At 37.5% G+C, this 23,816-nt stretch overlaps 2 protein-coding genes across 3 annotated transcripts in view; one reads left to right on the top strand and one right to left on the bottom strand.

Annotated features, from left to right (window-relative positions):
* Nucleotides 1–6,055, top strand: part of LOC131758666 (placenta-specific gene 8 protein) — a 33,433-nt gene extending 27,378 nt beyond the window's left edge. Inside the window, exon 5 of the mRNA XM_059067002.2 lies at nt 5,902–6,055. The gene's annotated coding sequence lies outside the window, so the exon portion shown is untranslated. The remainder of the gene's footprint in view (nt 1–5,901) is intronic.
* Nucleotides 6,056–11,612: 5,557 nt separating this feature from the next.
* The window catches only part of COPS4 (COP9 signalosome subunit 4), a 36,846-nt gene continuing 24,642 nt past the window's right edge, over nt 11,613–23,816 (bottom strand). The window contains exons 8-10 of one of the 2 annotated variants that reach the window (XM_059066993.2): nt 19,425–19,540; nt 17,170–17,254; nt 11,613–12,134 (exon numbers count right to left, since the gene is read on the bottom strand). In XM_059066993.2, coding sequence (XP_058922976.1) covers nt 12,001–12,134; nt 17,170–17,254; nt 19,425–19,540 — 335 coding nt within the window. In that variant the 3' untranslated portion in view covers nt 11,613–12,000. The remainder of the gene's footprint in view (nt 12,135–17,169; nt 17,255–19,424; nt 19,541–23,816) is intronic. The other variant, XM_059066994.2, reaches the window with a different exon arrangement.

Genomic DNA, 23,816 nt, shown 5'->3' with positions numbered 1-23,816 from the left:
GATCTCATTCAGATTCAACGGAGAAATCAAAATTTACAGACAAGCAAAAGTTAAGAGAATACAGCACCACCAAACCAGCTTTACAACAAATGCTAAAGGAACTTCTCTAGGCAGGAAACACAAGAGAAGGAAAAGACTTATAATAACAAACCCCAAACAATTAAGAAAATGGTAATAGGAACATACATATCGATGTAAATGGATTAAATGCTCCAAGCAAAAGACACAGACTGGATGAATGGACACAAAAACAAGACCCATATATATGCTGTCTACAAGAGACCACTTCAGACCTAGGGACACATACAGACTGAAAGTGAGGGGATGGAAAAATATATTCCATGCAAATGGAAATCAGAAGAAAGCTGGAGTAGCAATTCTCATATCAGACAAAATAGACTTTAAAACAAAGACTATTACAAGAGACAAAGAAGGACACTACATAATGATCAAGGGATCAATCCAAGAAGAAGATATAACAATTGTAAATATTTATGCACCCAACATAGGAGCACCTCAATACATAAGACAAGTGCTAACAGCCATAAAAGGGGAAATCGATGGTAACACAATCATAGTAGGGGACTTTAACACCCCACTTTCACCAATGGACAGATAATCCAAAATGAAAATAAATAAACACAAGCTTTAAAAGACACATTAGACCAAATATACTTAATTGATATTTATAGGACATTCCATGCAAAAACAACAGAATACACTTTCTTCTCAAGTGTTCATGGAACATTCTCCAGGATTGATCATATCTTGGGTCACAGATAAAGCCTTGGTAAGTTTAAGAAAATTGAAATCGTATCAAGTATCTTTTACGACCACAACATTATGAGACTAGACATCAATTAGAGGAAAAAATCTGTAAAAACTACAAACACATGGAGGCTCAACAATACACTACAAAATAACCAAGAGATCACTGAAGAAATCAAAAACTACCTAGAAACAAATGACAATGAAAACACGATAACGCAAAACCTATGGGAAGCAGCAAAAGCAGTTCTAAGAAGGAAGTTTATAGCAATACAATCCTACCGCAAAAAACAAGAAAAATCTCAAATAAACAACCTAACCTTACACCTAAAGCAATTAGAGAAAGAAGAACAAAAACACCCCAAAGTTAGCAGAAGGAAAGAAATCATAAAGATCAGATCAGAAATAATTGAAAAAGAAATGAAGGAAAAGATAGCAAAGATCAATAAAACTAAAAGCTTGTTCTTTGAGAAGATAAACAAAATTGATAAACCATTAGCCAGTCTCATCAAGAAAAAAAGGGAGAAGACTCAAATCAATAGAATTAGAAATGAAAAATGAGAAGTAACAACTGACACTGCAGAAATACAAAGGACCATGAGAGACTACTACAAGCAACTATATGCCAGTAAAATGGACAACCTGGAAGAAACGGACAATCCTTTGAAAAGTACAACCTTCCAAGACCAAACCAAGAAGAAATAGAAAATATGAACAGACCAATCACAAGCAGTGAAATTGAAACTGTGATCAAAAATCTTGCAACAAACAAAAGCCCAGGACCAGATGGCTTCACAGGTGAATTCTATCAGACATTTAGAGGAGAGCTGACACCCATCCTTCTCAAATTCTTCCAAAATATAGCAGAGGAAGGAACACTCCCAATCGCGTTCTACAAGGCCACCATCACTCTGATACCAAAACCAGACAAAGATGTCACACAAAAAAAGAAAACTACAGACCAATATCACTGATGAACATAGATGCAAAAATCCTCAACAAAATACTAGCAAACAGAATCCAACAGCACATTAAAAGGATCATACACCATGATCAAGTGGGGTTTATCCCAGGAATGCAAGGATTCTTCACTATATGCAACTCAATCAATGTGATACACCATATTAACAAATTTAAGGATAAAAACCATATGATAATCTCAACAGATGCAGAGAAAGCTTTTGACAAAATTCAACACCCACTTATGATAAAAACTCTCCAGTAAGTGGGCATAGAGGGAACCTACCTCAACATAATAAAAGCCATATATGACAAACCCACAGCCAACATCAGTCTCAATAGTGAAAAACTGAAACCATTTCCTGTAAGATCAGGAACAAGACAAGGTTGTCCATGCTCACCGCTGTCATTCAACATAGTTTTGGAAGTTTTAGCCACAGCAATCAGAGAAGAAAAAGAAATAAAAGAAATACAAATCAGAAAAGAAGAAGTGAAAGTGTCACTGTTTGCAGATGACATGATACTTACTATACATAGAGAATCCTAAAAATGCTACCAGAAAACTACTAGAATTAACAATGAATTTGGTAAAGTAGCAGGTTACAAAATTAATGTACAGAAATCTCTTGCATTTCTATATATTAATGATGAAAAAACTGAAAGAGAAATTAAGGAAAGAATCCCATTTATCACTGCAACAAAAAGAATAAAATACCTAGGAATAAACCTTCCCAAGGACACAAAAGACCCATATGCAGAAAACTATAAGACACTGATGAAAAAATTAAAGATGATACAAACAGATGGAGAGATATACCATGTACTTGGAGGGGAAGAATCAACATTGTGAAAATGACTATACTACCCAAAGCAACCTACAGATTCAGTACAATCCCTATCAAGCTACCAATGGCATTTTTCACAGAACTAGAACAAAAATTTTTACAATTTGCTTGGAAACACAGAAGACCCTGAACAGCCAAAGCAATCTTGAGAAATAAAAACAGAGCTGGAGGAATCAGGCTCCCTGACTTCAGACTATACTGCAAAGCTACAGTAATCAAGACAGTATGGTACTGGCACAAAAACAGAAATATAGATCAATGGAACAGAATAGAAAGTGCATGGATAAATCCACACACATATGGTAACCTTATCTTAGACAAAGGAGGCAAGAATATACAATGGAGAACAAGACAGCTTCTTCAATAAGTGGTTCTGGGAAAACTGGATAGCTACATGTAAAAGAATGAAATTAGGGCTTCCCTGGTGGCGCAGTGGTTGAGAATCCGCCTGCCAATGCAGGGGACACGGGTTCGTGCCCCGGTCCGGGAAGATCCCACATGCCGCGGAGTGGCTGGGCCCGTAAGCCATGGCCGCTGAGCCTGCGCGTCCGGAGCCTGTGTTCCGCAAAGGGAGAGGCCACAACAGTGAGAGGCCCGCGTACCACAAAAACCAAAAAAAAAAAAAAAAAAAAAAAAAAAAAAAAAAAAAGAATGAAATTAGAACACTCCCTAACACCGTATACAAAAATAAACTCAAAATGGATTAAAGACCTAAATGTAAGGCCAGACACTATTAAACTCTTAGAGGAAAACATAGGCAGAACCCTCTATGACATAAATCATAGCAAGATCCTTTTGGACCCACCTCCTAGAGAAATGGAAATAAAAACAAAAATAAACAAATGGGACCTAATGAAACTTAAAAGCTTTTGCACAGCAAAGGAAACCATAAACAAGACGAAAAGACAGCATTCAGAATGGGAGGAAATATTTGCAAATGAAGCAACTGACAAATGATTAATCTCCAAAATATACAAGCCGCTCATGCAGCTCAATATCAAAATAACAAATTACCCAATCCAAAGATGGGCAGAAGGCTTAAATAGACATTTCTCCAAAGAAGATATACAGATTGTGAACAAACACATGAAAGGATGCTCAATATCACTAATCATTAGAGAAATGCAAATCAAAACCACAATGAGGTATCACCTCACACTGGTCAGAATGGCCATCATCAAAAAATCTACAAACGGGGCTTCCCTGGTGGCGCAGTGGTTGAGAGTCTGCCTGCCGATGCAGGGGACACAGGTTCGTGCCCTGGTATGGGAGGATTCCACATGCCGCAGAGCGGCTGGGCCTGTGAGCCGTGACCACTGAACCTGCGCGTCCAGAGCCTATGCTCCCCAACGGGAGAGGCCACAACAGTGAGAGGCCTGCATACCACACACACACACACAGAAAATCTACAAACAATAAATGTTGGTGAGGGTGTGGAGAAACGGGAACCCTCTTGCACTGTTGGTGGGAATGTAAATTGATACAGCCACTATGGAGAACAGTATGGAGGTTCCTCAAAAAACTAAAAATAGAACTACCATACGACCCAGCAATCCCACTACTGCACATATACCCTGAGAAAACCATAATTCAAAAAGAGGCATGGGACTTCCCTGGTGGCACAGTGGTTAAGAATCCACCTGCCAATGCAGGAGACACGGGTTTGAGCCTTGGTCTGGGAAGATCCCACATGCCTCAGAGCAGCAAAGCCCACGAGCCACAACTACTGAGCCTGCACTCTAGAGCCCTTGAGCCACAACGACTGAAGCCTGTGCACCTAGAGCCCGTGCTCCACAACAAGAGGAGCCACCACAGTGAGAAGCCTGCACACTGCAATGAAGAGTAGCCTCCACTCACCACACCTAGTGAGAGCCCACGCACAGCAGCGAAGACCCAACGCAGCCTATAAATAAATTAATTTTTAAAAAAGAGTCATGTACCACAGTGTTCACTGCAACACTATAATAGCCAGGACATGGAAACAACCTAAATGTCCATCAAGAGATGAATGTATAAAGAAGATGTGGCACATGTATACAATGGGATATTACTTGGCCATAAAAAGAAACAAACTTGAGTTATTTGTAGTGAGGTGGATGGACCTAGAGTTTGTCACACACAGTGAAGTAAGTCAGAAAAAGAAAAACAAATGCCATATGCTAACACACATATATGAAATCTGAAAGAAAAATAAAGGTTCTGATGAACCTAGGTACAGGACAGGAATAAAGATGCAGAGGTAGAGAATATACTTGAGGACGGGGAATGGGAAAGGGAAGCTGGGACGAAATGAGAGAGTAGCACTGACATATATACATTACCAAATGTAAAATAGATAGCTAGTGGGAAGCAGCTGCATAGCACAGGGAGATCAGCTTGGTGCTTTGTGACCACCTAGAGGGGTGTGATAGGGAGGGTGGGAGGGAGGCTCAAGAGGGAGGGGATATGGGGATATATATATACATATAACTGATTTACTTTGTTATACAGCAGAAACTAACACAACATTGTAAAGCAATGTAAACCAATAAAAATGTTAAAAACAAACAAGGAAGGGAGAATAGACAAATCTCCCAGAAATACAGAATTTTAAATAATTTATGTAGGTATACCTCCCCCAAGGAGATAGAGCATAATTCCCTACCCCTTAAGTGTGGGTTTGCATAGCAACTTTCTTTCAAAATGTATAGTATGAAAAGTAGGGAAAAAACTAACTTCACAGTGGAAAAACCTGACAAAACTACCTCAGCCAGTTAATATCAAAGTTAACATCATCAGTGGTGTCCTGTTGATAGCATGTACCTCTAAAATGATGTGATGAGATTGGCACCTTACCTCTAGGGTTTTCCTCTCAAAACCCCACAACTCCAGTCTAACCATGAGAAAAACATTAGACAAACAAAAATTGAGGCCCATTGTACAAAATACAAAAATCGAGGCAGATTCTCCTAAAAACTGTCAAGATCATCAAAAACAAGAAATGTTTGCGAAACTATTGCAGTTTAGAGGAGCCTAAGGAAACATGATGACTAAAGGTAATACACCATCTAGATGGGATCCTGGAACAGCAAAGGAACGTTAGGTAAAAACTGAGGAATCTAAATAAAGGATAGGCTTTGATTAATAATCTATCAACATTGGTTCGTGGTCACAAACCTACTACAGTAAGATGTTAACCAATAAGGGAACTTGAAAGGTATATGGGAACTCTCTGTACTATCTTTGCAACTTTTCTGTAAATCTAAAGTGATTCTAAAATTAAACATTTATTAAAAATAAAAAAGTAGATTGAGAAAATTTAACCCTATTTTTTTTCTGTCCCTCATAGGTGAAGAGCTTTCTTTTCTTTCCTTTCTTCTGTGGTCTCTCTCCTGACCTCGTGAAGAGCTCTTATTGAAGCAACTAAAATCAGCTCCACATCTCTTCAGCTTGAGTGCTTCTCCACTTTTTACAACTGAAATATGATTGGTATGTTTAATCACAATCAATGGGGTAAAAAAAATTGAACTTTGATTTATTTTAAAGGAATGTTGTCCCTTAGTTTTGCTAAATGGTCCAACTTAGTTTCTCCTTGCTATTTAATTTTCTGGCTTATAAATTTTGTATTACATTTAAAATATAAACCAAATAAAAGATTGTACTAATATGATTCTTTATGCTTCTTTGCTCTCAATAAAACGTCCTTATGTCATTAGTCAATTTCAAGGGTCAATCTCATAATTTGGTTCTCGTAGTTTGATTTCCTAACAGGAGATTTCGGTCCACAGCTACTCAGCTGTCTTTCCTCTAAGAAGTTTAAGAGATAGAGAAAACATCTACAGACAACTATTCTAAGACACTTATGGTACCTTTAGCCAACACTTTTGCTCCTTTTCACGTTATCTAGAAGCATTATCAATGGTGACAAAGCAACAATGCACTATGCTCTGCTTCCCAACTGCATACCTGATGGTTTCATTGTTGTGTTATTGATTTTCTTTCTCTTTTGGATATGAAGTATCAGAGCAAGTAATGAAAATTCAATTATCAATTCAATATGATTCAATTTTGGTTAAATATTGATGGATAAATGTGTGAAGAAACTATTTTTTTCACATTTCTCAACCTGTTTGATCCCTGCAACATTGTACCCTGATGAAAATCTCACTTCCTAATTTCCTTTTGTTCTCCTCCTACACTTCTGAGTCCATTTCATTTGTTGGGGTGGGGGGTTGGGGGAGGCAAAACTATCTACTATAAGTAGATATTTCACTATAAGTATATTGTGAAATGTCAGTGAGATAAAATGTAAAAGCACCTGGAACTTAAGAGGCATTCAACAAACTTGAGTGTTTTGCCCTTCTTTACTTGCCTTATAGATGTAGGTGCTTTGCAAGGTTCTTTCCTTGGCCCACTCCTTTTACAGCTCATGTTCTTCTTAGAGTCCTCTACTCCCGTGTCTTCAAACGCCTCCTATACACCAAGGAGGACTGTATTCCTAGTTTCTCCCTTACTATTGATCTTCAGAATGTCTCTTCAGCTGCCCACTAAACAAGTCCATCTGGATGTGCCCTACCCCTTCTCTACACAACAGGTCAAAAGATATTACCACTCAGTTGTTTAAGATGAGAAATCTAGATATCAGTGAAACCTAAACTGTCTCAGCATACCATTCTCCCTTCTCCTCACATCTAATCCGACACCAACTTCTGTCACTTAAACTCCACTTAATACCCCCAGTGGATGATCTATTTTGTTTGTTGCTCTATCTGTGGTGCCTAGAACAATGCCTGACACCTAGTAGATACATACTGCAGTCACTTATTGAATGAATTAATCTGTCCTCTCGTCTTTGTCTGTACTGCCATGGATGTAGTCCAAGCCCTAATTATGTCTTTGGAGACTCACATTCATAACTCCTGAACTAGTTTCTCTGCCTCTAATAACTCCAGCTCCCATTGCCTTCTCTCCAATCCATCCTATACACAGCTTGCCATGAGTAAACTGTAAACATCCTAAAAAAATTTCCCTGGTGCTTTACAATATAACCTCAATCTACCTCGTTAGCCTGTTCTCCCACTATTTTTTCATTCTACAAATTCCCTATTTTCCCTACTTTCAACACACATACTTTTTGCAAATTTCAAATTCCAGCTCTTCATTGTTATATATATAGGAAAGAAACTGACTTTTGTATATTAACCTTGTATCCAGCAACTTTGCTATATCTGCTTATTAGTTGCTGGAAATTTTTTGTGTGTGATTCCTTGGGATTTTCTACATAATCATGTCAACTTTGAATATAGTTTTATTTCTTCCTTCCCAGTCTGTATTTAAAGTTTAATTTCCTTTTCTGGAGTTATTGCATTACCTAGGACTTCCAGTACAAAGTTTAATAGGCGTGGTGAGGGAATTCTCAGTGGTTAGGACTCCACACTTTCACTGCCAAGGGTGTGGGTCGGGGAATTAAGATCCGGAAAGCCATGAGGCACAGCCAAAAAAAAAGAAAGTGTGGTGAGAGCAAACAACTTCACCTTGTTCCTGATCTTAGGGTGAAAGAATCTAGCAATCTAGTTTCTCACCATTATGATGTTAGCTATAGTTTTTTTGTACATGTTCCTTATTAAATTGAGGAAGTGACCCCTGTATTCCTAGTTTGCTGAAAGTTTTTATCATGAGTAGGTGTTGGATTCTGTAAAATGCTTTTTCTGTACCTATTGATGTGATCAAATGATTTTTCTTCTTTAGCTTGTAGATGTGATGGATTACATTAACTGATTTTTGAATGTTGAGCCAATTTACACACCTGGAATAAATCCCACTTGGTCATGGTGTATAATTCTTTTTCTGTACTGCTGGATTTGATTCGCTAATCTTTTGTTAAGAATTTTTGCATCTCTGTTCATGATAGATATGGGACTGCAGTTTTCCTTTCTTGTAATGTCTTTGTCTGCTTTTGGTGGAAGGGTGATGCTTGCCTCATAGAATGGATTAAAAAGTGTTCTCTGCTTCTATTTTCTGAAAGAGATTATAGAGAGTTGGTGTGATTTCTTCCTTATATGTTTGATAGAATTCACCAGTAAACCCATCTGGGCCTGGTGCTTTCTGTCATGGAAGGTTATTAATTATTGATTAAAAATTTTTAATAGATATAGGCCTATTTATATTATTTCTTCTTGTGAGACTTTTGGTAGATTATGTCTCTCAAAGAAATTGGTCCATTTCATCTAGGTTATCAAATCTGTCAGCACAGAGTTGTTCATATTATTCCTTAATTATCCTTCTATTCTTCATAGGATCTGTAGTGATGGCCCCCTTCATTCCTGATATTAGTAATTTGCCTTCTCTTTTTATCTTAGTCTGCCTAGAGTTGCCAATTCTATTGATCTTGTCAAAGAACCAGACTTTGGTTTCATTGATTTTCTTTATCAACTTCCTGTTTTCAAGTTTCACTGATTTACACTCTTTTATAATTTTTATTATTTCTTCCCTTCTGCTTACTTTGGATTTCATTTGCTTTTTTTGTTTCCTAATGTGGAAGCTTAAATTATTGATCTTAGATCTTTATTCTTTCCTAAGATATGCACTGCTTTCACTGCAACCCATAAACTTTGATAAGTTGTATTTTCATTTTCATTTAGTTTGAAATATTTTTAAATTTCTCTTGAGATTTCTTCTTTAATCCATATGTTATTTAGAAGTATGTTGTTTATTTTTTATTTATTTATTTATTGGCTGCATCAGGTCTTAGTTGCAGCATGTGGGATCTTCTTTGCAGTATGGAGGATCTTTCGTTGTGGCACGAGGGCTCTTCACTGTGGCTCACAGGCATCTCTCAAGTTGTGGCACACAGGCTGCAGGGCTTGTGGGCTCTGTAGTGTGTGGCATGCGGATGCTCTAGTTGAGGCACATGGGCTTAGCTGCCCCACAGCATGTGGGATCTTAGTTCCCCGACCAGGGATCAAACCCACATCCCCTGCATTGGAAGGCAGATTCTTTACCACTGGACCACCAGGGAAGTCCCAAAGTACGTTGTTTAATCTCCAAGTTTTGAGGGAATTTCCAGGTATCTTTCTGTTATTGATTTTCAGTTTCATTTCATTGTGGTCTGAAAGCATACATTTTAGGATATCTATTCTTTTTAACTTGTTAAGGTGTGTTTTATGGCCCAGGATGTGGTCTACCTTGGTGAATGTTCTGTGAGCTTGAGTGTACTCTGCTGTTGTTGGATGAAGTGGTTTAGAAATAACAATTAGATCCAATTGATTGATGGTGCTGTTGAGTTCAACTATGTCCTTACTACTTTTCTGCCTGTTGAACCTGTCCATTGCTGATAGACGGGTATTGAAGTCTCCAAATATAGTAGTGGACTCGTCTACTTCTCCTTGCAGTTCTATCAGTTTTTGCCACATGTATTTTGACACTCTATTGTTGATGCTCTGATCTGAACTGAGCAGTTTATGATTCTGTTTTCTCCATCCTCTTAGCTATCAAGTATATTTTAAAAAATTTTACAGTTCCGAAACTTCAATCTGTCTGCTTACATTACCCATCTGTCCTTGCAGGTTGTCTTTTTCCATGAGAGCCCTTAGCAAATTAAACATAGCTGTTCTAAATTTCTGTTCTGTTCTGAGAATTTCAACATTCCTGCCATATCTGAGTCTGGTTCTCATGCTTCATTTCTCTCTTCAAATTGTGCTTTTTCTTGCCTTTTATCATCCTTCGTAATTTTTTGGTTGGAGGCCAGACATGACGTATCAGGAAATAAGAACTGAGGCAATTAGGCTTTTAGTATAATGTTTTATGTTAATCTAGATAGGAACTAGGCAGTACTTAACGTTTTCTGTAGCTCTAAGTGGCAGAGGCTTGTTTCCTCTATTTTCCTTGTTGTTTTGTCTTCTTCCCTGTTGTCTTTTTCCCCTAAGAATTTTTTCTTAAAGAGTCTGTCTTGGAGCTCTCAGTCATACTCCACAGATACTGCACTGGAACTCTGTTGTCATGGTGGAAGGGTATTTGGGAAGCATTCAATAATCCTATATCTCTGTCTTTTATTTGGCCTAGGTCCCTGGGCTGTGACCTTCAGAAGTATTTCTTAGACATTTTTTTCTCTTCTCCCATGATATAAGAAGGCTAAAGGGGGCTGAAATTGTCTAACTTGCTTTTCCCCCAGTGAGATAAGGCTCTGGTAGAGTAATTTCCTTCAGAGGGCAGAACTTTGTCATGGAAAATGATCTGGGTGTATTTCAAAATAGTTACCTTCTCCTCCCCTGAAACACAAGGGGATCCCTGATCTTAATCATGAGAACTTGGTAGGGTTCCTGGGGATAAATCCTATAAAGTGTGGAGGTTCTCCTAAGAGTGGAGTTTTTTTAACTGTCAAGCCAGTTAGCATCCAGTAATTTGTCAAAGTTACCATTTCACTGTTCATATCAGTTACTGGCCCAAGCAGGTCTGCTCCTGGTAAGCTGATCTCTAATGTGATTCTATCTGGCTGTTTCTCCAGTTTGGGAGTGGTGGTTTGCCCTATGACCTCAATTCTCCTTTGGATCTAAGAAAAGGCATTGATTTTTCTGCCTGTTCAGTCTTTTTCTTATGATTCCATCTTCTCCATCCTCTCTTAGCATATCAACTATACTTTTTAAAATTTTATAGTTCTGAAATTTCAATCTGTCTGCTTATATTATCCACCTGTCCTTGCATGCTGTCTTGATGTGTCTTGCTGTGAGGATGGAGTGATGACTTCAGCTCCTTATATGCTGGAGCTGAAACTGGTAATTGCCTACAAACTCTTTTTTAAAAGTTCTTCCCTGTTTTCGCTATAAAGCAAGGCTGAAATAATCCTCTCTGAGGAGTCTTCCCTGGTCTCTCTCTGCTAAATGAAAAGCTCCTGCCTGTGTACTCTAGTACTTGGTACAACTACAAGTATTTCATATATTGACTCTTAGCTCTGTGACTCTGTGAATGCCTGGAGAACAGGCTTTTTGGCTTATCTTTGCATTTCTTACATATGGTGTAAATAATTGCATTGAAAGGAAAAAGGAACAAAACACTGTTCACTAATTAAAAACAAAGTACTACTTTTATTTGGCTCACTTCTCCATTTATTAGAATAACCACATGTGGAGAGGCACAAAGTACTTAAGTTTTACATAACTACAAAGTTATCACAAATCCCAAACTTTTTAGCCACAGATACTTCACTTACTCTGTTTAAAGAAAAAGCTTTCAAAACATCTGAGTTAGCCTGATACAGAGACCCTGAATAAATGGGAACTACATATTTTTAAATGCTTGTACTTCCTGCTCTAATAATGTCTTCTTTAAATTGAATCCAGCATAAAAGGGATTGAAATATGTAAGGTCACAATGCAAATGTTTTTGAGAGATAGTGAAATTAATCTGTACAACATGGAAAAAGATGTAATGTGCACAGAAGGTCTGCAAGGATTCACTGAGCCATCTGGGCTTCCATGGCTTGTGCTGTCCATTCTGGTGCTGTCTGACTGATTTTCTCCAAAAGGTTATTCACTTGGAAACAAAGCGATTGGATCTGTTTGTCCCATGTCGGCAGGGCTTCTCGTGCTAAAGAAAAAAGGAATAATGTACAAAGTTGAAATTACTCCTTTGCAACCACAGTGAATGTTGAGTTAGAAGATAAATACAGTAACATTGATTTTTTAAAGTTTACTCCAAGAATCTTAGTTAATGAAATTAAGCTAATTAAGAAACAGTTAAGAAAAGTACCCCAATCACTGGCACAAAGTATAAACAAAACAAAACAAAAAAACACAAAATAAAACCAAACCACCTCAACTGCAACAGTCAGACAGACTTCACTGAGGCCACCTGTTCCCTCACCAATGTCTACTGCTTCATAAGACACTGCCACCGACTGGGGAAAGTGAAACTTGAAAACACTATGTTCAGTGAAAGAAGCTAAAAGGTCACATATTGTATGGTTTCATTCATATCAAATATCCAGAACAGGTAAATTCATAGAGACAGAATAGAAACTGGTTGCCAGGGATTGGGGAGAGAGGTATGAGGAGTAATTGCTTAAAGGGCATGGGATTTCCTTTTGGGAAGATGAAAATGTTCTGGAACTAGGTAGAGATGATGGTTGCATAACACTGTAAACACACTAAATGTTACTGAATTTTTCACTTTTAAATGATTAATTTCATGTTATGTGAATTTCAACTCAATTAAAAAATAGTAGTGGAGGAATAGGGATTGCTTTACTAACAGTAAAATTTACTATAAATTTATTACCTAATATTGTTACAGATCAATGGAACCAAATAGAGTACAGAAATAGATCCGAACATATATGTGGAACCCAATATATGCCAAAGATCAGAAAGGATGTTTTATTTAATAAATGATATTTGCATAATTGGCAATCCATCTTTAAAAAAAACAACTAGACCATGCCTTAAAATTATACACAAAAATGAACTGCAGACAGATTAAATTTCTAAATATAAAACAATAAATAAAATATTAGAAGAAATTTTAGGAAAATATTAATTTTATCCCCAAATGAGGGAGACTTTCTTTTTTTTTAAACATCTTTATTGGAGTATAATTGCTTTACAATGGTGTGTTAGTTTCTGCTTTATAACAAAGTGAATAGCTATACATATACATATATCCCCATATCCCCTCCCTCTTGCGTCTCCCTCCCACCCACCCTATCCCACCCCTCTAGGTGGGACGGAGACTTTCTTAATCAATACAGAAAACACAAAAGCCATAAAATTAAAAATGGACATATTTGGCTGCAAAAGAGCTTTTAAATGTGTTTATGGTATGCATCGTGTTACAGAAACACAACTGACAGAAGGAGAAAAATATCTGTAACACAGATAGGAAAGGTGTGGAGGGGGAAGGAAGGAAATAGACAAGAAAAACTAACATGAATTCACAGAAAAGGAAATACTAATGGCCAATACATGGAAAGATATTAAACTTCACTAGTGCCAAGGAAATGCACAATAAAACAATAACATAGTATTTTCCCCCCAACAATTGGCAAAAGATAAAAAGAAGAATATCCAGCTCTTAAAGATTCATTCTCTCATATTGGTGGAAGTGTATATGGCTACACCTTTCTGGAAAGCAAACTGGCAGTAGCTATTAAGAATCAAAACATGTATATCCTCTGATGCAAAGTATGCAACTTCTGAGACTCTGTTCTGTAGAACTAAGTGTTCCAGTATATAAAGATATGCACAAGGAAACCACCTGAATGTCCATCAACAGGTGAACAGTTGAACTCCACGAAATATTATGCAGCTATTAAAACAAATAAATTAGATTTATATCTAGTGACTTGCAAATATATTCACGGTACATTAACCGAAAAAGATAAATTAAAAAACAGCACTTTGGGACTTCCCTGGTGGTCCAGTGGCTAAGACTCTGAGCCTTCCACTGCAGGGGGCATGGGCTAGATCCCTGGTCGGGGAAGTTCCACGTGCCAAGCAGTAGAAAAACAACAACAACAACAAACAAACAATACTTCATAGAACACTATGTACTTTAAAGTATAATGCCACTTTAAAAAATCTCTACATGTTTTTACTTATCTATATAAGCATGTAGAAAGGCACACGAGACTTTAGACTGACATTAGTAATGCCAGGCAGCTGGGATCAGAGGAATGCAGGCGAAAGTGGAAAGACATTACAGACTCTTCCTTTATTCATCCTTGTAATGTTTTACTTCTTATTATGAGCAGATTTACCATTGTAGTTTTTAAATCTAAGAAAATTAGAAAGTAAAATATCCCACATTCTATCAAGTTGGTATACGTTAATTTAAATTGTGTTTACTTGGTGACGCCTCTGCTATACTCTTCATCATACACTGTGCTCATTCAATAATTATTTATTTCCCACTTACAATGTACAGGGCACTGGAAAAGATGTTGGATATACCATGGAGAACAAGAGACACTTAATATCTATCACTGGGAAGCTGAGCTTGGTTAACAGAAACAGACATTTAGACAAATTCAGGGTGACAAGAACATGTAACTTAAAGCCATACCTAACCTGGGAAGTCAGGAATATCATTATTGATTAACATTGTTCAAACTAAGACATGGGGACAAATAGAAGATGGCTGGAGAGGCTGCTTGTGGAGAGGGATGACTATTTTGGAATGTTTAAAGTGGGAAAGAATTTACAATGCTGGAAAAAACAAAAAGTCCTGTGAGCTGGATTGGAAAGAGAAAACCATAAAGGATCATGCAGGACCTTTTGGAGACTTTGTAGAATCTTACTCTACAAGCAATGGGGAAGCCATTCAGCAGCATGTCAAGGAAGAGAGTAACATTTAATAATTTGGTTTTTATTTCTTTTTTCTGTTTGTTTGCATCTTTAAAAGATCACAATCCCTCTGGCTCTACTAGGGCAACTGGACTAGAAAGGAGCTATTGCAGATGTGAGAAAAAAAGCTAAAAGGCTATTTCTTAAGCCCAGAAGGGGTTTCGGGGGTTCAGAACAGGCTGGTGACAGTAAGAAATGAAGAAAAGTACATGAATTCCAGATACACTACGAGGTCAAATTCGAAGGATTCTGGGCAGTGAAGAAGAGAAGGGGTCAAGGATAAGGAATGCTGGAGAAGGTGAACAGTGTAGTTTCTGGCTGGCTGGCTGGCTATTTTGGGAGGCAGGCAGTGGAGGAGATAGTGAATTCAGTTTTGGGTATATTCATTCTGAGAAGCCCACGAAGCAATCAGGTGGGAAACACCTATTAGTCAATTAGAGCTGCTGAATCTGGGACTCAGAAGGGAGATTTACACTAGAAATCTAAGCACTGTCTGCATAGAAATGGTAACTGAATCAATGGGAATAGGTGAGATTACCTAAGGTAACAGTGGAGTGAGGAGAAAAAGGCTGAGGAGTATGTCCTAAGCAACCCCAATATTTAAATTTAAAGCACTATAGAATCTAAAAAGACAACTGGGAAGAATACCTGGAGAAATAGGAGGGAAAACAGGAGAATAGGGTGAGGGAGATGACAGAAGTCAAGAAGGGGCGGGGGCACTCAAAAAGGAGTGAGTGATCAACCCTATTCAATATGCGGAAAAGTCAGGATGAAGCCTGAAAGATAAAAGGATTTTTGTTAAAATGGAAGAGACCTGACCATGTTTGAATATTGATTAAAAAGAAGCCAACAGAGAAAAAATGAAAATAGACAAAATAATTGCTAAGCTCAGGTTTCTTTTTTTTTTTTTTTTTTTTTTTTTTTTTTTTTTTTTTTTTGCGGTATGCGGGCCTCTCACTGTTGTGGCCTCTCCCGTTGCGGAGCACAGGCTCCGGACGCGCAGGCCCAGCGGCCATGGCTCACGGGCTTAGTTGCTCCGCGGCATGTGGGATCTTCCCGGACCAGGGCACGAACCCGTGTCTCCTGCATTGGCAGGCGGATTCTCAACCACTGCGCCACCAGGGAAGCCCTAAGCTCAGGTTTCTAAAAAAGATTTCTTTTTTGGAGCAGGGAGTGACAGAGTTCAGAGAAGGGATCCAAAGTGCAAGAGGAAGAACTGGAGAGAGAGATGGAAACCATCTCCCATATAACACGAAAGAAGAAAAAGACAGAATTAGATCTATATTGAACAGATAGTGAAGGAGGAGAAAAGTCAGAGGTTTAGGAAAATGAAATCTGAAATAGTCACTGCAGAGTAGGGAAAAAGTAGACTTAAGAAATGTATCAGAATCCCAGGCAGCATCGAGAATTCAGGACCTTGAATTTTGCAGTGGTATCAATCTGTCTGGTGCTCTGACTCTTCTCCAGCAACGTTAGTTAGTTACTCAAGTACAGGCATGGAAAAGATGGAGAATGGGTTCATTCAAGGTGAAGTTTTTGCTGGACAGCAGGAACAAAAAGTTCGCAGGCAAGTGTTCTGGGGCATCTGTAAAAGAAGTAACTGAATCATGAAAATGATTGAAATCCTCATTTCATAATTCACGATGAATCATGAAATCTAAGCTGGATAGGAAGAACAGTAAAGGTTAAAAAAGGGCTGAGCTGACTGAAAGAAAGTGAAAGTCAATAGACCAGAGGCTCCAATACAGTCAAGGAAGAGGTGAGGTAGAAGTACCTGAGAAAGACCACTAGAAAGGCTGGGAAATGGTCATGGTCAGAGTGGGATACTTCAAATTAAAACTGTACAAGTGGAATGGTTCTGGGTAAGGTCCAGGGCATAAATGAGGTGGGAAGAAGGGCTGAGGAGGAATTAGACAATGAGAAAGACAAAAGATCTACTTACCTGTCTGCCTTCATCAGTTTAGTGAGCTGCTGAACAGGAATGCAACTGTCATTTCTACATGCCCAATACACGGTATGTGGTCAATAAATGTTTGGTGAGTAAATAAGTGAACTAATGTAATAATTCCAGTTTCAAATTTTTCCACCGCATAGAAAATGCTGCATTAATTAGATTCATGAATGTAAGTTCATAAAAATTATTTTAAATTATTTCTTTGGGAAATAAGCTCATTCCAGTAGTAAGATTCTGGGTCAAAGGAAATTGCTCAACATGTTTTAATCACAAATATATCACACTTCACTGCCATTTCATTATGATATAAACAAGCAAAACTTCTTACTTTCAAAATGAACTATTCCATCAATCTGATCAATAAATCCATTCATACGTCCTTCTGTTATCATTTGCGATGCTATCTTTTCTGCCTGTTGAAAAAAACCCAATAAATTCTTAGACACTTTAATTATCATTTCTAGTTATTCACATATTCTCACCAAGAGAACTGAAAGCTCTTGGTTTAGCTACCCACCACTAAGCTTTACGTATGTGTTCACTGCCATTCATTACAAGAGTAAATCTTGTAAATCTGCCTGTTATATCCCCACAATTCTTTCTGGGTACAATCCATTATTTTAAGTTAATTGGGATCTGTTTTTCTTGCTGTAAGATTTTAAGCAAGAATCTAGCCTTCTAACCAACTTTTCTCTCTGCTCAAAATCAAACTAACAATTTTTCCTCTCACTGGGATCCGCATCTCAAAAAAATCCCTAGCTTTTCTTATTTTATTTCATTTCAATTTTCACAGTATTTATCACCCCAAAAACTCTCTAAGACAGTAATATTTTTGAAGAAAAAATGGAAAGGAGGAATAATGTTCAAATTTAAAAGGGAAACGACAGGATTTAAAAGACCATTAAAGGGGAGCAAAAGGTCCTCTACCTAATTCCTAAAGAAATACTTCATGTTTACTGTCTGTTTAGCAAACTGAGTTGTGACAGTCATTTTAGTAACTCTGACCATCTTCACAATCAACCCTAAATCACTCTTGAACAGACTGTGACTAGCATTTGTTGTTAAAAATATATTCACTTCCCTTAGTCTCAGCAAGGGATCATACCTCAAAGCCTAAGAAGAAAGCAGCTTTTAATGGTAACTGAAGCCTTGGTTCCAAAATTGTTCCACTTCCTTTACTGTGTGTTGAATGTGTACACGTAAAGGAACTGTATTAGAAAATACTAAATTAAAATTTCACCAACAGATAAAAGGGGATGTGACCATAACTACATGACTCTAAGCTCTACAAGTTTTGTAGTGAGGTGGATGCACCTAGAGTCTGTCATACAGAGTGAAGTAAGTCAGAAAGAAAAAAACAAATACCGTATGCTAACACATGTATATGAAATCTAAAAAAAAATTGTTCTGAAGAACCTAGGGGCAGGACAGGAATAATGACGCAAATGGAGAGAAGGGACTTGAGGACACAGGGAGGGGGAAGGGTAAGCTGGGATGAAGTGAGAGAGTGGCACTGACATATAGGCACTACCAAATGTAAAATAGATAAGCTAGTGGGAAGCAGCCGCATAGCACAGGGAGATCAGCTCAGGTAGATCAGCTCGGTGCTTTGTGACCACCCAGAGGGTGAGATAGGGAGGGGATATGGGGATATATGTATACATATAGCTGATTCACTTTATTATACAGCAGAATCTAACACAACAATATAAAGGAATTATACTTCAATAAAGATGTTAAAAAAAAAGTTCTACAAGTTAGGTAAAAGTAAGGTTGATTGCTTGCTTTTACTGTTATTTAAAATTAAGAGAATGTTTTGTAGATGTTACCTGAAATACCCTCTAAATACGACCGGTACTTTTTTGGAATTTATACATAGCTAACCAAACGTTATCATGACTAAGAATAAAATTAACTCCCTAATAACTCAGTCAACTTCTTAAGTTAAAGCAAGCACAGAAGTTACAACTGAATAGCCTAGAGTATTACCATAGTCATTCTCTCAAAGAGATGAACTTTTAAAACTTTGGGTCAATCTAGGGCAGAAAAAAGAATTAAGGCATAGATCAAATGTTAGTTAAAAATCAGAAACCACTATGAAGTGGATTTAAACAGATACTAAACAAAGATATTCTTATAAAATGGGTATCATAACCTGGAACCCCTTTAAGATTTGCATTCTAGGTCACTTTACCATAAAATACAACTTAAAAAAAAAACCAAATCAAAGACAATTCCATTACAGTACTACTTTGACATTCAAATAATTTTCCATTACCTTAGGCTTTTAATGTATATTTTTGTTGCAACTGCCAATATTTATCAATTACAATCGTCTCTCAGTATCCATGGGGGATTGGTTCCAGTAGCCCCCATGAATACCAAAATCCACGGATGCTCAAGACCCTTATATAAAATGTAGTAGTACAATGAATACAGTTGGCCCTCCAAAATATTCCTCCAAAATATCCACAAGTTTTGTATCCGCAGATATGGAGGTCCAACTGTATATATTTTATTTTCTCTTTATGTCAATAATTTAGTCTCTTAACTTCCTTTTATGTATTGGAAATAAGAAAATACCTTAGCTGCAGGAATCTCTAAAAGGGCTCCAAGTTCCTCAAAGGTAATATTATTATATAATTTGCTTGCAGACAATAAATTGTGTTCAATAACAGCTCTGTCCAAGATGCTAGAACCTTAAATATAAATAAGAATGTTATAATTTTGAAACTAGTTTTACACTCTTAAAAGATGCATCTTGTTAAAAATTTTCTAGGCATGTACTAACTCATAATCATTGCCTTTATTCCTATCAAAATTTTAAAAGTAACCAAAATCCCTTGATACATTTTGAATAACATGCAGTTAAATACAAATAACATTTAGAAAATGATTGGCAAGTAGTTATTAACTAGCTGAACAGATTTAATCCTCTGGGTTTGGGGTTTTGCTTCCTTGGACTAGCTATCAACTTCACTAACTTTTCTTTTCTTGCTATAAGCATGTATTTTTATTAGCAAGCAGCAGCAAAACAATCATGCAAACAATCATGCTGTTTGTAAGCTTGATAAGTCAAAAAATACTGCTCAATGGAAATATCTCTATTCCCCTGGGCACTTCACAAGCACTTTATGCTGAGGCAAACGTGAGAAATGTTTGGAAAACAGGATCCCTTCATGAGATATCAGGCATAGGATCCTCCCTTAAGTAAGATAATACAGGGCCTGACAAAGTTATGGACCTCAGGCCCCATCCTGAAGGTGTGGCTCACCCACTTCTTTCTTTTTCCTTTCCAGTTTTATCATATAACATTGTATTCATTTAAGGTGTACAACATAGTGAGTTGATATATGTATATATTGTGAAATGATTACCACTATAAGTTTAGTTATTAACATCATCACCTCACACAGTTATAATTTTTTTTCTCATGACAACTTTTAATATCTACTTTTTAAGCAACTTTCCAATATAAAGACCTAAATAAACAGGAAAATATGGAAGACATAATATTGCTAAGATGGCAGTACTCCCCGAATTGATCTACAAATTCAGTGCAATCCCAGCTGGCTTCTTTGCAGAAATTGACAAGCTGATCTTAAAATCCATACGGAAATTCAAAGGACACATAGAAGCCAAAACAATTTTGAAAAAGAACAAAGTTGGAAGACTCAAATTTTCTGATTTCAAAACTTACTACAAGGGACTTCTCTGGTGGCACAGTGGTTAAGAATCTGCCTGCCAATGCAGAGGACGTGGGTTCGATCCCTGGGCCAGGAAGATCCCACATGCCGCAGAGCAACTAAACCCGTGTGCCACAACTACTGAGCCTGCGCTCTAAAGCCTGCAAACCACAACTACTGAGCCCACATGCCACAATTACTGAAGCCTGCGTGCTGCAACTACTGAAGCCTGTGCACCTCGAGCCTGTGCTCTGCAACAAGAGAAGCCACTGCATTGAGAAGCCCGCGTGCCACAATGAAGAGTAGCCCCCGCTCACCACAACAAGAGAAAGGCCGCGTGCAGCAACAAAGACCCAATGCAGCCAAAACTTTAAAATTTTTAAAAAAAATTACTACAAAGATACAGCAAGCAAGACAGTGTGGTACTGGCATGAGGACAGGCAAACAGAATAATGGAATAGAATTTAGAGTCCAGAAATAAACTCAAATTTACAGTCAACTGATTGTCAACAAAGATGCCAAGGCAATTCAGTGGGAAAATAAGAGCCTTTCCAACAAATGGTTCTGGGACAACTGAATATTCACATGCAAAATAATAAAGTTGGACCCCTACTTTACACCATATACAAAAATTAACTCAAAATGAATCAAAGACCTAAATGTAAGAGCTACAATTATAAAACTTACAGAAGAAAACAGAACTTTTCATAACCTTGGATTAGGCAATGGTTTCTTAGATACAACACTGTAAGCACAAGCCACAAAAGAAAAAACATAAATTGGACTTCATCAAAATTAATAACTTTTGTGTTTCAAAAGATACCATCAACAAAGTGAAGAAGCAGCACACAGAATGGGAGAAAATATTTGCAAATCATTTATCTGATAATAAGATCTAGAATATATAAAGAATTTACAATTCAACAATAAAAGCACAAATAACCCAATTTAAAAGTGGCCAATAAGCATATGAAAAGGTGCTTAACACCATTAGCCTCCAGGGAAATACAAATCAAAACCACAATAAGATACCACACTTTATACCCACTAGGATGACTAAATCAAAAAGACAGATAATATAACAAGTGTGGGAGAAAATATGGAGAAAACGGAACCCTCACACACAGCTGGCAGGAATGTAAAATGGTGCAGCCACTTTGGAAAATAGTCTGGCAGCTCCTCCAAAGACTAAATATAGAGTTACCATATGACCCAGTACTTCCACTCCTAGATATACATCCAAGAGAATTAAAAGCTTATGTCCACACAAAAACTTTTACATGAATGTTCACAGCAGTATTAATAGCCAAATAGTGAAAATAACCTAAATGTCCACTAACTGATGAAGAAATAAAATGTGGTTAACAGAATGCTATTTGGCAATAAAAGTGAATGAAGTACTGATGTACACTACAACACGGATGAGCCTTGAAAACATCACGTTAAGTGAAAGAGGCCAGTCACAAAAGATCATATATTGTATGATTCCATTTATATGAAATGTCCAGAACAGGCAAATCTATAGAGCAGAAAGTAGACTAGTAGTTACATTGTAAAACTCTGAGAATATACTGAAACCACTGAATTGTAATAACAACAACAACAAAACTATGTCTCAAGATTGCTAGCCTAGGGTTGTAAGGACAATAAACAAAGATGTCCAAGAAAGATAAATAAGGAAGGCAATAAAGTCTAAAATGGAAGAGGAAGAAGACAAAATGCCTGTCCTATATATTGATACATAGTCTCCTATGAGAAATTTGAAAATCATTTGCAGTCTCTGAGATCCTAGTGAGTAGCCCTCATTTGAGAAAAGAATTATCTGATGTTATCTTTTTTTTTTTTTTTTTTTTTGGTGGTATGCGGGCCTCTCACTGCTGTGGCCTCTCCCTTTGCGGAGCACAGGCTCCAGACGCGCAGGCTCAGCGGCCATGGCTCACGGGCTGAGCCGCTCCACGGCATGTGGGATCTTCCCGGACCGGGGCACGAACCCGTGTCCTCTGCATCGGCAGGCGGATTCTCAACCACTGCGCCACCAGGGAAGCCCTGATGTTATCTTTTTTTGTTTTTTCATGGCCAGAAAGTTCAAAGTCAAATGTGAAGCTCAACTACATCAATTCTGGAAACTCTTTCTTATTTACCTAGCTTTTGTTTGTCAGACATCTTCTTGCAAAAGAATTTATTTAAAGCTGCTCAGAATACACAGAAGACAAGAAAATTTATAAGTTAAAAAGAAAAAGAATAACAACAATCAAAACACACACATTACAAGTGGGCTACAAGTTTAATTTTTTAAACTTTCTAGCAGCCCATAAAATTAAGAAAGCCAAGACTTCCCTGGTGGCGCAGTGGTTAAGAATCCACCTGCCAATGCAGGGGACATGGGTTCGAGCCCTGGTCCGGGAAGATCCCACATGCCACGGAGCAACTAAGCCTGTGTGCCACAACTACTGAGCCTGTGCTCTAGAGCCTGCGAGCCACAACTACTGAGCCTACGCTCTAGAGCCCACAAGCCACAACTACTGAGCCCACATGCCACAAATACTGAAGCCTGTGTGCCTAGAGCCCATGCTCCGCAACAAGAGAAGCCACCGCAATGAGAAGCCCACGCACCGCAACGAAGAGTAGCCCCCGCTCACTGCAACTAGAGAAAAGCCCATGCGCAGCAATGAAGACACAACACAGCAGAAAATTAAAATAAATAATTTTTTTTAAAAAATTAAGAAAACCAACCAGTTTATCAACTCACGGTGTTTAAATAAGATAGAAATCAATTGCTCTGGAGAATCACAACTAATCCTAATAGTGAAAAGGAATTTTCTGAGGATCTGCATAAAGAATATCCTATAGAATAAATATCTCCTTTAGACAGAAAGATTGATTTGTTTGTACAATAATAAATTGATTTGTTTGTACAATAATAAATTGTACTTTAAAAAACAAATCAATTGATTTGTTTTTTAAAGTACAATTAAATAAAAGAAATTCTACAGGTCAATATAATTGCTTCAATGATCTGGTTTAACTCAGGGCAGTAAGACTGGTGAGGTATATACCTTTCAGCCAAATCTTACATAAATAATTCTTTATAGCTAGATTCTCTTCAATATGGGATGACAATGAATCCAAGGCGATGAGTCTGACAGATCTGCATGTTTGTCGACCTTTTCCATGTTTCTGGTGGCCTACATCTACATTTTTATTATCATGTGTGTTACTGTTGTAAGCTACTTTAAAACCTCTATAGATAAACATACATAAAATAATTGATGTTATGAACAAGCATCTA

Source organism: Kogia breviceps, chromosome 6, assembly GCF_026419965.1.
Source record: "Kogia breviceps isolate mKogBre1 chromosome 6, mKogBre1 haplotype 1, whole genome shotgun sequence".
Classification (NCBI taxonomy): Eukaryota; Metazoa; Chordata; class Mammalia; order Artiodactyla; family Physeteridae; genus Kogia; species Kogia breviceps.
This window is presented reverse-complemented; position numbering and strand designations above follow the sequence as displayed.